Source organism: Cyprinodon variegatus, unplaced genomic scaffold (genome assembly GCF_000732505.1).
Source record: "Cyprinodon variegatus isolate N-32 unplaced genomic scaffold, C_variegatus-1.0 Scaffold47, whole genome shotgun sequence".
Taxonomy (NCBI): Eukaryota; Metazoa; Chordata; class Actinopteri; order Cyprinodontiformes; family Cyprinodontidae; genus Cyprinodon; species Cyprinodon variegatus.
Window position 1 is genome coordinate 704,495 of NW_015150500.1, and position 15,936 is coordinate 720,430.

At 37.9% G+C, this 15,936-nt stretch overlaps 1 protein-coding gene across 2 annotated transcripts in view; it reads right to left on the minus strand.

Moving 5' to 3' along the window:
* Window positions 1-316: 316 nt before the first annotated feature.
* LOC107082112 (RNA-binding motif, single-stranded-interacting protein 2-like) overlaps window positions 317-15,936 on the minus strand; it is a 44,658-nt gene continuing 29,038 nt past the window's right edge. For both annotated transcript variants that reach the window (XM_015370613.1, XM_015370612.1), the window contains exons 3-14: window positions 12,635-12,693; window positions 12,143-12,234; window positions 6,350-6,507; window positions 6,165-6,244; window positions 5,959-6,068; window positions 5,732-5,775; window positions 5,441-5,534; window positions 5,153-5,203; window positions 3,578-3,688; window positions 3,418-3,498; window positions 760-847; window positions 317-487 (exon numbers count right to left, since the gene is read on the minus strand). In XM_015370613.1, the coding sequence (XP_015226099.1) occupies window positions 767-847; window positions 3,418-3,498; window positions 3,578-3,688; window positions 5,153-5,203; window positions 5,441-5,534; window positions 5,732-5,775; window positions 5,959-6,068; window positions 6,165-6,244; window positions 6,350-6,507; window positions 12,143-12,234; window positions 12,635-12,693 (961 nt within the window). In that variant the 3' untranslated portion in view covers window positions 317-487; window positions 760-766. The remainder of the gene's footprint in view (window positions 488-759; window positions 848-3,417; window positions 3,499-3,577; window positions 3,689-5,152; window positions 5,204-5,440; window positions 5,535-5,731; window positions 5,776-5,958; window positions 6,069-6,164; window positions 6,245-6,349; window positions 6,508-12,142; window positions 12,235-12,634; window positions 12,694-15,936) is intronic.

A 15,936-nucleotide genomic window follows, 5' to 3' on the forward strand; every position in this document is an offset into this window, starting at 1 on the left:
TTTTTTAAAATAAGAATTTGCAATACCACTTGCACAAAAATAATGCTCTGTGTTGTTTCTTCCTCTCGTTTCTTTTTTGACATTTTTTTTTTTAAACAACTCTGTTATTTATGTATTCTTTCCTTTTTCAGTGTTCAAAATAGTTCCAATCTTCTCTGAAGAACATTCCCACCTTTGGTTGGTCAACTCTTGAGGATGTGAGCTGAAGAGTCCGATGAAGTTAATTATTGTCCTTTCCTTAAAGAATAAAAACAAGAAGAAAATAACACCCCCTCCACCCCCTCATAAAAAAAAAAAAAAAAAAAAAAAAAAAAAGACGAAATCACAATCACAAGCCCAAAAAAAAATACTAACTGGCACACGCATGTTCCTTTTGTCATCCATGATCAAGTCCCCGGTTCTTGGTTATGGTAGAGATCTCTTTCAGCTTAATCCTGTTTTGGTTGGATTTGTTTCGTGCCCTGTGGCTTCTTCTCATTGGTGGGAGCTGGAAAAGGTACAATTCTGCATTGTTACACTGAAGGTGCACATTAATTAATATGCATAATTTAGACAATAAAAAAAATAAAGATGTAGGATAGGCATATTTAATGTTTAAGTCTTCGTAATCATAGCTTTTGTCCAAAAAATTTTTACACCAGAAAAAAATCAAAAAGTATTTTTTTTCATTTATTCTGATACCCAGAAATAAACCCCCTGAATTAGTAATATTAACACCAGGCTTGTTAGTCCTGGGCCCTTAAAATGTCTCTTTCTCACCTTAGCTTCACTTGGTGTGTTGATATGAGTAGTTTGAATGCTCTGCCGGATTCTCCATGGCCACCTGCTGCTGCTGACCACTGTTCTCCTGACAGGAAAACACAGGAGAAAGATAATAAGAAGAAAAACTTCAAAGCAAAAACCCTGAAAGGAGCTAAATTTAATCCTAAAGTAAATGTATTCTATTCTAATGAGTGGAGGATCGCTGATATACGCACTTAATACCAGGTAAATAGAAACAGTCCCGAAAAAAGCTTTGTTTATTTTTTTTTTTAGGTTTTTACAGCACTAGTGGCTTGTTTTTGTACAGTGGGCTGACAGGAAAGGGGGTACAAGGGGAGAGACATGCGGCAAAGGACCACAGGTCGGATTCAAACCCGGGTCAGCCACGTCGATGACAAAGGCCTCCATAAAAGGGTAAGCCATTGAGAAAATGATGAATTACTGTAGTTGCTAGAAACCAGATCATTCTTTGTTTGTAGTTTTCAATCATTTAAAGATGTTTATATAGGGTTTTTTTTAAAGATAAAAAGTAATTTTAAAGTAGTTATGTGATTGATTAGGTGGAAGGTGTTTTTTGTTTGCTATGTATGATCAGGTTAATTTAGTGAAATTGGTGTTTGGTTTGGCTGATGTTAACTAGTCTTTTTCTGTATTTGTTTGATTCATTTATTTATTGTTGTTTGTCAAATTGTGTCTTAAATTGTGTGAAATAAATTCCTATTCATTCATTCATTAAACCCAGGTGTAATAATGGTTAATAATGGCTGAATAAAAGTTATCTTATTAACATCTTTTATATAAAATCCAATATACTTCAGAGGTCATACAAAGAGAGAAATAAAAAAACAAAACCTTTATAATCTTTGGTGAAAAAGAGAGTTAAATATGTCGAAAACTTGAAAGCATTTCATATTTCCAAGGCAAAAGAAAATAATTGAATATGAAATTCCACTCCTCAATAATCGTTACTATATATTTTTATCATGCTTGTGTTTCCACTCATACACAGACACACAGACAGAGACAGATGTAAAAGTAGGAATTAAACCCGCAACTCCAGCCACAGTTTAAATGTGCCATGAGTTTTGTCTTATTTTTACATCTTAATGAAATTAAAACCGTAAATTTTGTGATGGAGATATGTACTTTTTTTGTTCTTCAAAGTCTTACTGTGGTTTTAACATTTTGTACTTTTATCTTTTATCATGAAAATGTACCTTAGTGTTCAATTTGAACATATAAGTTGTGATTTAGCTGCTACCTTGGCCAGGTCTTCTTTGTAAAATATATTTTAAATCTGGCTTCCTGGTTAAATACAAAAAAAAACAAAAAAAAACTTGGGATTATGTTTCTGACTAAGCAACATTTTCCCCTTAAAGAGCAAATTACAGGTTACATTCCTGACAAAATTCAAACTAAGTGATGTTTCATGGATCGTATTTGATTTGAAAAGTTTATGTAAGATTTAAAGTTTTTTGGCCACCATGATGAAGTAAATTTACCAGTAAAGTCTCTAAAAACAGCTTTTTTTAAAACAAGTCGCTACATTTGACTCCCTGACGTGATGTCAAATGTTTGGCGCTGCTTTAGCTCTTTGTGGAGATTAGGTACGTATTGGGAAGAGCGGACAAATAACTGAGTTTGATAGGAGTTAGAGATTGCATTTATTGATCATAAACATGGTCAAAAACTGCTGAAAATGAATGAAATCGAGATCCCACAGCTGTTCCAGTCCCAATGTAAATCTTACAGGAGCAGATGGCTAAGTAAACATGAGATCACTTGCTAGAGGCAGGCTGACTAGGATTAATATGAATGCTGGAGAAACTTTAAATAAAGGGAAGAAAACTGGATCTATTTTCTCTGGCAGCACTGCACCATGCACAGAAAGCAGCAGACATTTCACCTCCGGCAGCTGCTGTTTCTCACTGCTTACCTCCAGAGATTTTGTGCTGTGATCTGTTTTCAAACTATTAAAACAGATGATTGTGCAAAATCTCTTAGAATGACATCTGTGGATCAGAAAAATAGCAGGCTGCTACTGGAATAAATTATCACGGTGAAATTACCTCTGAAAACAAGCTGTTTTCAGGAGTTACTTTACTTTTCCAATACAGGAATGCATTAATTCTACCCCTAGTCTCTTGAGCAACAGGCTCATAACTATAGGAGATGTGGTCCATCATACGTGTAGTTCTGCACATTTAAAGTCTCTAAAGAATTAGCATTGGTATCCATTTTGTACTGCTGTGAAACTAAGCAGACTCCCCTACATTACATCACTTCCAGTGTCCTGTTTTAGATACAGAACTAAAAGTCACAAGAACAACATAAAATAGATCATACGTAAGTTTATTTTGATTCCAAACTCAAATGCTGACATATTTTTCTAAACACCGATAAAAGTAAGTCTCTAAACTGCAAATTACTCTTTAATTAACTGATTAGGGGATCAGGAATAATCATTGGCAGCTGCACAACTGAAAACCTTACTTAAGGTGTTTAACCTACTGATCAACAAATTTTACTTTCTATTCTTTGCTATTTGGACTCGACCACTATTAGAAACTTAAGGTTCTGTCATATAAAGTGTGAACTATTATTGGTGCACATCACAGATTTATACATGAGCAGGCAGTTGGAGGAGTCGCATACCTCTACTGGAACATTAGAGGGAGGCACTGGGGTGTACTGGGGGATGTAGGTCCCCTGCATAGTAGTGTTGGCTGGAATATACTGCAAGGAAAACATGGAGAACTGAATAAACATGGCTTTGGATTTCAGGAAGCCATATTGATGTGATAGTGATACTGACTGTGCCCGTGCTGCCCAGAGACAGGTGGCTTAGTTGCTGAGTGAGAGGCCCCATCATGGACGTGGGCTGGATGGACATGGCATGCTCCATTGTTGGGGTTAGCACTGTACCCTGTAAGGGAATGAAGAGGAAACACCTGATTAATCTCTGACAGTTTTAGCAAAACGCACAGCAGGCTTTCTTAATCAGTCGACTAAAAATGCAAAATTTATAAAGAGCTGCTGTCCATATTCAACAACCCATGGTCCTCGACGGGGCCGTCGCATGTCTTCTCCCTTTCCACACTCCCTTTTCCTGTCTACCTACTTTAAAAAATAACAGAAATAAAAGGCCAATAGAACCTAAAAATAATGTTGAAAAAAGTAAATATAATTAGAAATGAATTGGATATACAACACAAAATACTCGGATTAGATTTGATAGAGTTCACAGAAAAATCTGCAACTTGAATTTTTGTTTTGGATTATATATTAACTTCAAAGTAAGATTTTATTCATTCAGCTTTTTCCTCCTAACTTTCAGGTCCCCATCTCTGTTACACTGTATTAAGCAATAAAATAGTTTTCTGAACAACAAAGATGCTCTTGATGATAATGAATGAAACTTCCATGAACTTAAGACATAGCAGTGCCACAGAGCAACAGGGAACCAGGGCTTTCAGACTGAAACATCCTACTTTTAAGCTTCCAGACACCTGATATAGTTCTGTCTTTTGTCTCTTTCTGGTGGCATATTCTCTCCATCTTCAGTAAAAGCATCACTACATTTAGCATCTAACACCAATCAATTCCTTAGATACATTCTTAGGCACTATTCCTGCCATCAATCACACTTAACCTTGACAATGTACTTCCAAAAAAACGTTGCTCATCTATGTAAATAGTTGGATTCAGGTGTATAAAATGCAACACCAGGGCTGATTAGCTGGGTCGATTTCAAGAGCTTGGTAAATTTCACAAGAGGATGCCACCTGTGCAAGAAGTACTGTTGAGAACTAACCTCGCTTCTACATATTCTATAAGAAACATAAAAAAAACGTGGATGTAGTTAGAGGAACTTTCCAATAGGATATTTAGCTTAAGCTTGTGCCTTGCAGGAAGAGGGTCAAATCTTGACTCAGACTCCTTCTAAGCAGAGTTTGCTTGCTGTCTCCCTGCATGCGTGGATCAGGAGTGACTCTAACCTTCTTACGAACTAATATTATGCTGGAAATGTTGTGAATGTACATCTGTTGACCTGTAGGTGACTGAAAGGTAAAGGTAAAGGCCTGTAGGTACCTGAAACACTAAAGTCTAATGAGATGGCCTACATGCAACTGTAAGTTACACCCACACATATACAAGAACAGAGCTTTTGACTTGTTCCCACTGTTGTGACCACCACGCATTAAAACGACAGAGCAGTTTATTACGTGGTGTCTTTATCGGCTCTTCCTTTGAAATAAGGAAGTAAACTAAATTAGAGCGCTAGTAAACCAGAAGTCTTAGTATAAGTTAACTATTCCCTTTTCTATGGGTGCTGTATTTATGCTGGTGGCAGGCGGAAGCAAAATTCTGACTTCTGTGAGATACTCACAGCTGGCTGCATGAGGTATGACTGGTGGTGCATCCAGGACGGACTGTGTACCTGTAAATAAAATAAACAATTATAAATCTAATTTGTTCACCCTTGACATTTTAATGGCCACTAAAAAGTTGGAGAAAAGATTTAGAAGGAAGGCAAGAACCAGAGGAAATGCAGGTCTATCCTCCCTAATAATGCAAATGTAATGAGGGGTTAAGCTCAGACATGAAATCATTCTTATTTAAGTAGATTAAAAAAGACTGTGATGCTGAAAACAATAATTATCTTGTAATGTCTCACCTGGTAGGAGGAGACAGGAGAATGCATGTAGGGTGAGAGGGACGTCTGAGCGATCATTCTGTTTGGAGCCAGACTGTAAGGTGAGGAGTAGAAACTGTGGCAACAGACAGAACACAGTGAGAACGGCCTCCCCAAGTAAACAATGCACAGGATGTCTACAGGAAAATCAGCAATGTTGCTGAGCTGACCAGCAGAGGGCGACCTTTCACAATGTATTTTTTTATTTGCAGTGTTTATTTTACTGTAGGGCTGGGGCTGTTTTCTGTCACTCCATGCATAGCACTCACTCACCCATTCTGTAAGGCTGTTGGGTCATACGCTAGCGTCATCCCTCCCTGGGAAAACAACACAGGATTCAGAACCAGTGAGGTCATGCAAACACCGGCGCGAAACAGCATGTATTCGAAAACAGCCCGCTAGCACAGAAAGTTTCAGGAAAAAAAACATCTAAAAACTTTTTTAACAAATAAAATGTGCCTGTAGGTTCCTCATGAGACACATGATTAAAGCGTAGTTACCGTATCTCCGTCTCGAGCCCAGGGTCTTCCATTCTGGAGATACTTCCCCTGACTCTGCCTCTTCTTCTGACCCCCGTCTGCAAACTTGCATAATAAGGGCTCTGTGGGTGCTGAGAAAGCAACAGATCAAACAAGTAAGTGATCACAGCAGGGAACAAAAACACAACAACATCACAACTATAGTACAAAGACTAGCCTCCACTTACCGAGCACCCCTGGAGGAGTCTTGATGAATTTGCCATTAAAATGCTGAATTATGGCCTCACATTTCTCTGTGGACTCCATTCTAAAACACAAAGTTTAACTCAGTTCCCACTGCAGAAGTCTCCTTACATTACATGTTTGATGGATTTAGCAGCATTAGATTATAATGTACACTAAAAAGTCTCACCTTGCAAATCCCACACCACGGCTAGTCCCGTTGGCATCCCGCAGGATGCGTGTAGAAATGACCTGGCCAAAAGACTTTAGCATGTTCTCCAGCTCCTGCTCATCCATGGACACCGGCAGGTTGGAGATGTACAGGTTGGTGGGGTCCTGCTCTTGTTGCTGCGGAGCAGACAGAACAGTTTGTTTATAAGCCATTTTAATTCAACATGAATTTATGGTCAAAGATCTGCTTTTTATTAACCTGATTTGTGCAGAAGGAGAAAGAATGTCTCACTGCAAAACTTAGTGTGTCAAAATGATTCAGACATCCATAAACATTCACTTTTTGTGTACAAACACAAACTTCAATGTATTTTATGGAGAATTTATGTGACAAACTATCATAAAATAGAATTTATTTTAAAACAAAAAGTAAAGGTTTTCATTTTTTTCCCCACAAATAATAATCTTAAAAATGCTAAATCTGTATTCTGCCACCCTTAGTTAAGAGTTAGCAGAACCACTTTTCACTGCAGTTACAGCACCAGGTCTTTAGCAGCTTTTAACTTCTATCATTAGCTCAGTACTTTGACTGGACCATTTTAACACATAAATATGCTTTGAGGCGAGGTATTCATTGGAGCTCTAGCTGCATATTTAGGGCTGTTGTCCTCTTGGAAGGTGAACCTAATACCCAGTTCTCTAATAGGTTTTTCTTTTAGGGTATAAGTCTCCACCCATCTCTACATCAACTCTAAAGAGCTTTAGCAGATTGGTTTCCATCCAGATGTGAATTTTAAGCAAACATTTAAAATGTTGAAAAAATAAAATCTGAATTAGATGCGTTTACACCCCTTGGAGCAAGTAAATGATGCGATGTTTATGTCACGCTTTGCTCAAATGATCAGGAAATGGAGGTAGAAAATTAGTGCAGACCACAGATCAGTAATGGATTTAATGAATTCTTTACAATTAGGCAAGCTGCACTTTATCATGTCAGCTAGTATTAGCAACCTTAATTGCATGCAATCCGGAACCATAGGGAGAGATATGACGTCAGTGACAGAAACAGCTGATCTGTCCTGTGAGGTTAACATTTTCTATGTCAGAACTTATTCAACAAATGTGTTTCCATTTCCTCTTATGTGCATTTACTTTTTTTTTTAAGTAAAACAGAATAGAAAATGTAAACTTTTGTAAGGTGATTGGAGGTTTTGCTGTTTCCAACAAGCTCTTCTAATGCGATACTTCAAAATGAATGAAAAAAACAACAGGATAAAAGGATAAAACCTTATGTTCCAGTGAAAAAACTGCATCCCCATAGCATAATGCTGCCAGTACCATGGTTCATAGTGTGAACCATGCATACAGAATTACGTGCAGTGCTACATATATAGTGCCATGGACTCTATTTATTAAATGAGTGACTCCTAAAGGAAACTGGTTCATTGCTCTTTTCATCTATCATTTGAAATTCCAATAAACATAACTTAAGTGCATGGCTGTTATGCAACAGACTGAAATTTCTGTAACGTCTCCGTGAAGATTCCTGTCCAGGCAGCTGCTGGATCTTTCTTTTCATTAAATTCTATACTTCCTGCATTACATTTTTGCCAGAGTGCTGCTCCTTATTACTGCTATCAGTTGGCTTTAAATAAGTTTAACCTAATCAATATAATTGAAAACAACATAATTTGACACTGCTTGTTGATAGTCACTGCTACATCCTGCTGCACACTGAATAACATTCACAGATACTAAGAAAAAAAAGTTTTTTCATATTATCTGTGAATGTTTCTTGGTCTAATTTTGTTTAAATGGGGATATCTTGAAGGCGGTAAATAAATCAAGCAGAGAGGTTATTCAGAGGCCTTTTTTTTAATGCCTTAGAAGTGTGTTTGTGTGAGTGTGCAGAAGCCCACAGGAAGCCAGGCATGAAGTTTAAGAGTTCACAGAGCAACAGGAGCCTGGCAACCAGGAGAAAGGAGGCTGGACTAAACAGACAGGAAGGGAAAACAGAGAGTGAAAGAAGAGGATAGGGCAGAGAGGGTGTGGGAGGAATTAGCAGCTCAAAAGGCTGATATTTTGTACGGAAGAGACGACTATAAGAAAGGGATATAGCCAATGTCTGATTTGATGTTGGTCATTAAAACTATTGAGTGACATAAAAGAGCAAAACAGGAAGGGAAGACAGATTTGCTTTAACTAATCAGCAGGGTCCTGCCTTTGATCTAAATCTAATATATTACCAACATCCACGTCTCCTCTCCCTGCTGCTAACTGATATATGATTACCAAGCCACCACTAATATTAGAGGCTTCATTGTGAAATGGGCAAACTGTCAGAGATACAGCTGAAAATCATGTGAACTGGAACCTTGTGTGGAGCAAACAGGAGAGAACACGCAGCATCCTCCACCGGCACACGTTGAAAGTTGAAAGAGGTGTGAAATGACGCTGCAAAAATTCCTGAGAGTATTTATGGCATTAAAGCATTGCAGCAGCAAAGAGGATGTAACCTGTTTTCACTTACTGTAGTCAATCTGAATGCTTGTTATATAAGAGGCATACAGAAGACGGCCTGAGCTTAAGTGAAACTTTTATTTACTGTCCCCCAACCTTAAGTAAAAAGCAAAGGCTCGTTGGAGATCACACACAAATCCATCCTTGCTGATTGTCATTCCAGGCCGTATCTCAGCCACATCTGTAATAGGTGTGCCTCTGTGGAGACAGATTTGCTTGCTTGTGTGTAGAGCAGCATGTGTGACGTCTGAGTTTGACACGGGAGGTAAGAATGGATCTATTTATAACCTCACCATTGTTCTGCTGCCCCAACACATGCAGCTCCGCCGGGCTTGCGGCTGTGGGTCCCGCGTGGCTTGTTCAGGAACTGAGCGTACTCAGAGGACAGTGACTGTAAGGTGTGGTTTACCGTGTTTGTGAACCGCACAGCTCAGCAACTATGGTGAAGGTCTATGAAAGTCAGGCTGAACTGGATTTCAGGGATGTCCTGATAAGAGTCATGTAAGGATAAGCATTTACTGTTTGAGAGTTCAACTCATATTCTCCATTGAAACCAATGCACAGTTGTGTTTTATAATGTTGTGTTTTCATCAGGTCATCATAAAAAATCAAATTTCATGTTTGAAGTCAGATCAGTACATTCTCCCTTAAAAGTGATCAAAAAACAACATTGGATTGATAGCAGTTTTCTCTTTCAACCACAGTAACCCAGTGACACCAAGCAGCTGTTTATATTTAGGTTTATAGAGTAGTTATCAACACGTCTGACAGGGCACATGCTGTCTGGGTGAGTCAAGTTTTGGTGTCCCGTTGCACTTGTCGTGTGTTAAGATATACTGGATTGTGTGGCACTCTTGTAGGGGAGCTGCAGCAAACTTAAGACACTAGATCTGGTTGCGGTGTACTGGTTCAGGTCAGCTTGCCACATTGATCTCTGACAGTTTTCCAGAGTTAGGCTGAGGGAGACCCTGGTGTTGCATTGCAGTGGGTTATGTTTGGGGTTCTGGAAAGGAGACGGGGCTGGGACGCCAACCAGGATGAAGTGTATTAAGTGGTGGTGTCAGCCACCAGCTTTGGCCTGCACGATGGACAATGCTGGGTCTTTGTGCTTGTCCCATTGACAGTGGGTGTAGTGGCACCCTCCCTAGGGTTTCTTCAAAGGGGAGAATGAGCCAGAGAGATCAGCTTAATGGGCCGACAAGAGTTGCTTTGACTGCAGACACTTTGACAAAGAGCTCAGAACAAGCACTACAACTGGAGCAGGTTAGTAAGGCTGGAAGGGGGAGCATTAGGGGGAGAGAGGAAAGGAAGAGAGGAGGACGGAGACAGACTACACAAGGATGGAAGTTGTGCTTAAAATACAAATAAAAAAATCACCCATGAAAATAAATAGAAGTCGGTTAGGTGAACACTGAGCATTGGCCTGTTTGGGAATCAGTAAAGTGGAACAGACTTACCCCGAACCCTAATTTTGTTCTGTGTTGCCTGAGAAATTTTGTTTAAAAGCTCTGAAAATAAACTGTTTGTTTTCATCTGTGTTTTAGAACAATAAAAGTGAAAAAAAATCTAAGATTAATGGGCTAAGAACTTAGAATATTACTTTACCCAAATTTATTTTTAGATATATACATCTAAGTACAGATTTGAGATCAAATTTACGGTAGATTTAGGCCTAATTAAAAATACTGCTGGGAAGATTTAACTGATAAGAACTACTGAGGTCTTTTTTTACGGACTAATATCTAAGGTTAATCAGATTATATCCTGATGACAATGTGGAAACCGAAGGGGGCCAATCAAACACCCTGGTGCAAGGGGACTACCAGGAATTTTGGGCGCCATGGAAGACATTGATATAAAGATGCAATTAAGTGTATCATTTACATTCAATATCAATGTAATTTTTTATGTAATATTACTACAAAGGAAAATGATCAGAACCTGAAAAAGTTAAATATACATTAGCTTTAAACTTTACATGCTATCAAAATAATAACAGCTTATTTAAACAAAAAATACAACTGTATCTATGTAAACATAAATAGAAAAGAGGTTTAGGATTGTGAAAATATATACCTACTAGGTTTCACTATAACTTTATTAAAGGACATGTTATTTTTATGCTGGCTCTGAGAAATTATTTTTTATTCATCTGTACTTTTAAGGACAAAACATGCATTTTTTTATGTGGCTTCAGGCTGTTAATGAGAATTAGTTAAGATTTATAGATTTCTTGTAATGGTTGTATTTTAATCTGAATAAAAAAACCTAACTAAACTATTTTAATATGGACACAGATTTTGATACAGGCTGCTGGAGGCTACCCAATTAACTGCAACTGTCCAGGATACAGTATAAAAAACTAGAGGCCATTTCATTTTATAGTTATCATCATTAAAAAAATAATGTGGGGTGGGGGGGTTAAAGAAACTGGTGGTAGATCATCTGTTTACATGATGAAGGAGGGACAAAGACAGTTATTTATTGTGAATATCCTGCTAAATATCTACTAGCGTTTAGCTGATGTTAACCCTCTGATGACCATAGTGTTTTCCTGTTGCCTAGTCTGGTTGGTAAAGGTCAATTCAGCTCTGTGAGCTTTCTGGCTTAGTTGTTTAGCCTCTCTGATATTTACAGACACACAATAGGGTCATTTAATGCTGAATTAATCCCTGAAAACTAAAAACGAAACACAACTAAGTCATAAAAAACTTGCAATCATGCTCCGTTTCAGACAGCACCCAGCTGGTCTGCATCATTCATGATTTGATTTCGTTATCACTATGTCAAATGACATCCGTGTGGGATTGTAGCCCCAGTACGAGCGCACCTCCGGTGACAAATGGGGAGACCTGATGCAATGCAGGACCTGAGGACCAAACCATTTATTGCAATTTCCCAGGAGAGGGTGTGTCAATATATTTCACTGTTTACTGCTGAAAAATGATGGAAAACATGACTATTATTTTTTATTTTACTACTGGATTTTTTTTTTTTTATACTTGAAAAATATAGTGGGACAAATCTTTTCTTCTTTTTTGGGCCCCCAGGAGTCAAGGGCCCTTAAAATCATCCTAGCCTCCCTCCTCAACCATTGGAAAGAGGTCTAAATGGAGAAACAGGTTATGCCAGGTTCACACAAAAAAATAATCATACCAATTTTTCCACAATCTTTCCCTTCACTAATGTGTTGGAATGATCTGGTCTGCTCTGAAGTCACTGTTCGTCCTGAACAGTGACTTCGATTGAGATGTGTTTCACTAAAGTCAACCAAGTCTCGAGTGATTCTTACTTTGGCCATCTGAGCCTGGACCCCGCTGGATTTCAGAGCTGTGACAGCCTTTTGAGCAGCAGCTGGACTGTCAAAGTCCACAAAACCATACCCTGCAAATAAGAGCAGATTGTGTTAAATGTGCTGTGATAAATAATCTTTATTCCAGTTGGATAAAAATTTAAAAAATCAATTAAAAGCATTGATAGAACAAACTATACACTACTGTGCAAAGGTTTTTTTTCTTTGCTTCCAGATGGGCAGTGTTTTAGTTTTGTTTTGTTTTTTCAAAATTGTCTTTATGAATAGATCCTCAATAAATTACATATAAAAATTCATTAAAAGTATATTTAAGTGTTTCTAAGGAAGATTACAAGGCAGTCAGGCTCGCTGTCAGTATAATGAGGTATGCTCTACAATTTTGAAAAGTACTGTAAATATTAGACAAATTAAGGAAAGGGATAACAAGCATTAATTGAAAATAGTTATTAAATAAATTGAAACATGGTTCACCTTTACACTTGTTGGTAGTTTTGTCCAAAATGGCCTTAGTGGACACGATTTTTCCATACCTTCAGGGACAAAAGAACACAGAATCAGTGACAGCTGAGGTGACTCAGAGACACAGACAGGAATCTGCTCCTACAACATGCATACCAACATTTCCACATTTCCTCAGGGTGCCAGACTACAGACGTTCACATGAATGCATACTCTGTCCTTCCTGTGAGCAACTCGGTCTCATAAACTTAATCTTAAGGGTTTACAGAAAACTTTCTGTGCCCCCGCCCCTCTGTCTCTGTCCCCTCTTGGGGACTGTACAGTAACTCTATTCCTAGAAGCTGTTCTTGAAAGACAGGAGACAGGGCCTGAGGGACTAAAACTATTTGTTGCAAAACTGTCTTCACCAAGGAAATAAAACAGGATCACACCCAAAACGCCTGGGTTTGAAATCCAGATCTGCCTTTGGGATATTTATGGCCTAAATAATGCTTAGAAGTCTTAGGTGGTAAAAACATGTTTTCTTTCTATTCTGAATTTATCTATGAAGGAACAGAGGAATGGGGCACATCAGACAACCTATTATCCTGTTCTTTGTTTATCCGCTGTGGTTGTCAACAAAAACAAAAAATAAAGGCCAGTCCCTAAAGCAGTGGAGTCAGTTACTGCATTAATGCAGTCTCATGAATATTCATGGTTTAAAAATTAGCTTAAAAGCAGACAGCTATGGGCGTTACATGCAGCTCGTTGGAATGCAGTGTTATAGGAGAGTCGGTCAGCTCCACATTAGACCTTACTTTGCCTTTAGCCTGTGAGGGAGGCCGGTGTTCCTACGTTCGGGCGACATAGCGTCTGGCTGGAATGTACAGTGAAACCTGATGCTTCACCCCTCCAGTTTGCTTTCCTTTCCTCTATACCCCCTCCCTCGTGCTGTTTTTCCACCCTCATGTTACAGCTGCTGGGTCCTACACTCCCATCCCTTTGCAGCAGACATTTAACCAGCTGACTCAGACCAGGCTAGACAGCTATAACCTCTGTCACAACAAATGTCACCTGGTTTTAAATGTAAACTGCTAGGGATAGAGAATTTCCCTCCAGATAACTTGGATAGACACCTATAAAAAACGAAAGACATCTAAAAACAATGCATATAAGCTTCTATTTGCATTCACTAAACTAACATTTATTTGTATAACAGCTGATTGAAGTTGAAATAATGGGAGTGGGAGAGGATGAAAAGCATCTACCGCTGCAATTGCATAAGCCTTAGTTTAGAGTTTATTCGCTCAGGGGTAACAAAGTTATGACTATTAAAGTTATTTTGGGAAAACCTGTCAATAGTTGTATGTTTAAAAAAATCATCCCCAACATTTACTCTTATCTTAATACGATGGCAATTGGACTGATGGGGCAGACAAAACACAAATGACGTGACTGGAGCAGGTGATCTAAATGTTAAACGAAGAGTGTTCAGGAGCAAAGTGATGCATAAGGGACACTAAGGACGCGGTCTAGCGAATGAAGCAGCGCAATTATAGTGAATAGATGGAAGCCCGTGCAAAAGTTAAGTCTGTGATGAAAGCAAACAAATTTTACTGAGTTTTTTTTTATCAAAATGGAAGATAGAAAAGAAAAATGCTGACACAGGATGAAGGAACGCTCTTATATGTTTGTGGGTGGCTTTTAAAAATGCATTTTTTTCAGTCCTTAGAAGGACTGTTAAATCACTCATTAATTGTTCTCCTCTTGTAGCTCCAGAGCGGGTCCCATCTTGCCGTAGCCTTTACTGCTCTCTCTGTCTGTTTATTTTGCTCGGATTGAAGTATTAGAGAGTTACCCATGTGAATAGCAAGGTTTTAAAAAGTTACATGGGTCGAGCTGTAAAAGTTAGCTAGTCCTATCCATTTGGCTCCCCATGTCACCGCTTGTAGTTGTAATGTGCTGTAATATATTGCCTGCATATAACCATAAAGTTATATGCTATCAGGGTAATAAACAGAACTTAAATTAGGATTTGATATCTGGTTTTAGATTGACCGGTAAAAACTATTGCTCTATATCTATTTATAGATGTCTACAGTGAGAAAAATAGTTTATTTTTATCACAGTGATATAGCCTGTCATATCAAACAATGTTGTTTCCACTCTGCTCCAATGTAAACAATACAGCTCTACAATTCCTATCTTCATGCTGTTAAAAATAATTGTTAAAAGAAAGAAAGAAAGCTTTGTTTGTGTGACAGTTTAACGCATGTACTGAAACCTAAAATTAGAACTAGATAAAGTCAAGTTTGAGTAAAAGAATGACATTGCAAGTGTGCCCTATATTGTGTCATTAAGGGGAGCCATTGCTTTGCATATGTGTGTATTAAGAATATAGGAAGATACAGTAACTCCAAATTGCACACGTTTCTACATTCAATACACTTTAATATTTACACACAAAAAAACAAGAAAATATAGTCTTCTCACTTTATAGGGGATTTAAATCAAAACTGAATTACTGAAAGGATCTATTCACACAATTTTTTCTCTATATGAATTATTATGGCCTTAAGAAGCAAACATAGAATATACTATTTGATATTTAAATATTTTTTTTGCTAGGGTCAACTCACAGTTCTAAAATATAAAAAAATTACAGAATCATTTGGACCTAATTGTATTAATGTTACCTTCTGTTGCAGCTATAATACACATACAACCTGAAAATAGAACCTGCATTAAGGCAACAAGGGTGATAGGCTTTTCACCTAAAATATGCCATTGGTACAGCAGTAAAATTCATTCCCTTACATATTTTTGTTATATATTTATCACAAGTAGATGTTTCAGGGCATATACACTTTAATGTTAGTAATAAAAACCCTTATTATACCACAAAACTAATCATTACTTGTATCAGATGCTCAGTCAGGCTCTGCAATTTAGCCAAAAATCTAAACTGAATTTTTTTTTCAACAAAATTATGATTGTATTTTGAATGTATTTTGTGTAATAGCCTTCAATGGTTTCTTGTCCAGAGTCGACTATCTCAGGATTTTACTACTTCCTTGAAGCGTACATGCATGGATCTGCAAGCTACCTGAACCTTTCCCCTTCTGTCTGGCAGCAGTTCAGCTGAAGGCATACTACCCTAAAGGGCTAGATGGAGAAAATTTGTGTCTTCCTCCCATTGAATGTTATGTTGCTACAAATAGCAATAAAGCATTTGCATTTTCTAAATCTGTTATTATATGGTAAATGTAATTTATTGTTTAAGTGGCCAAACCAAAATACCTGCATCTGAAAACTTGTGCTCTTTTTAAATCCCC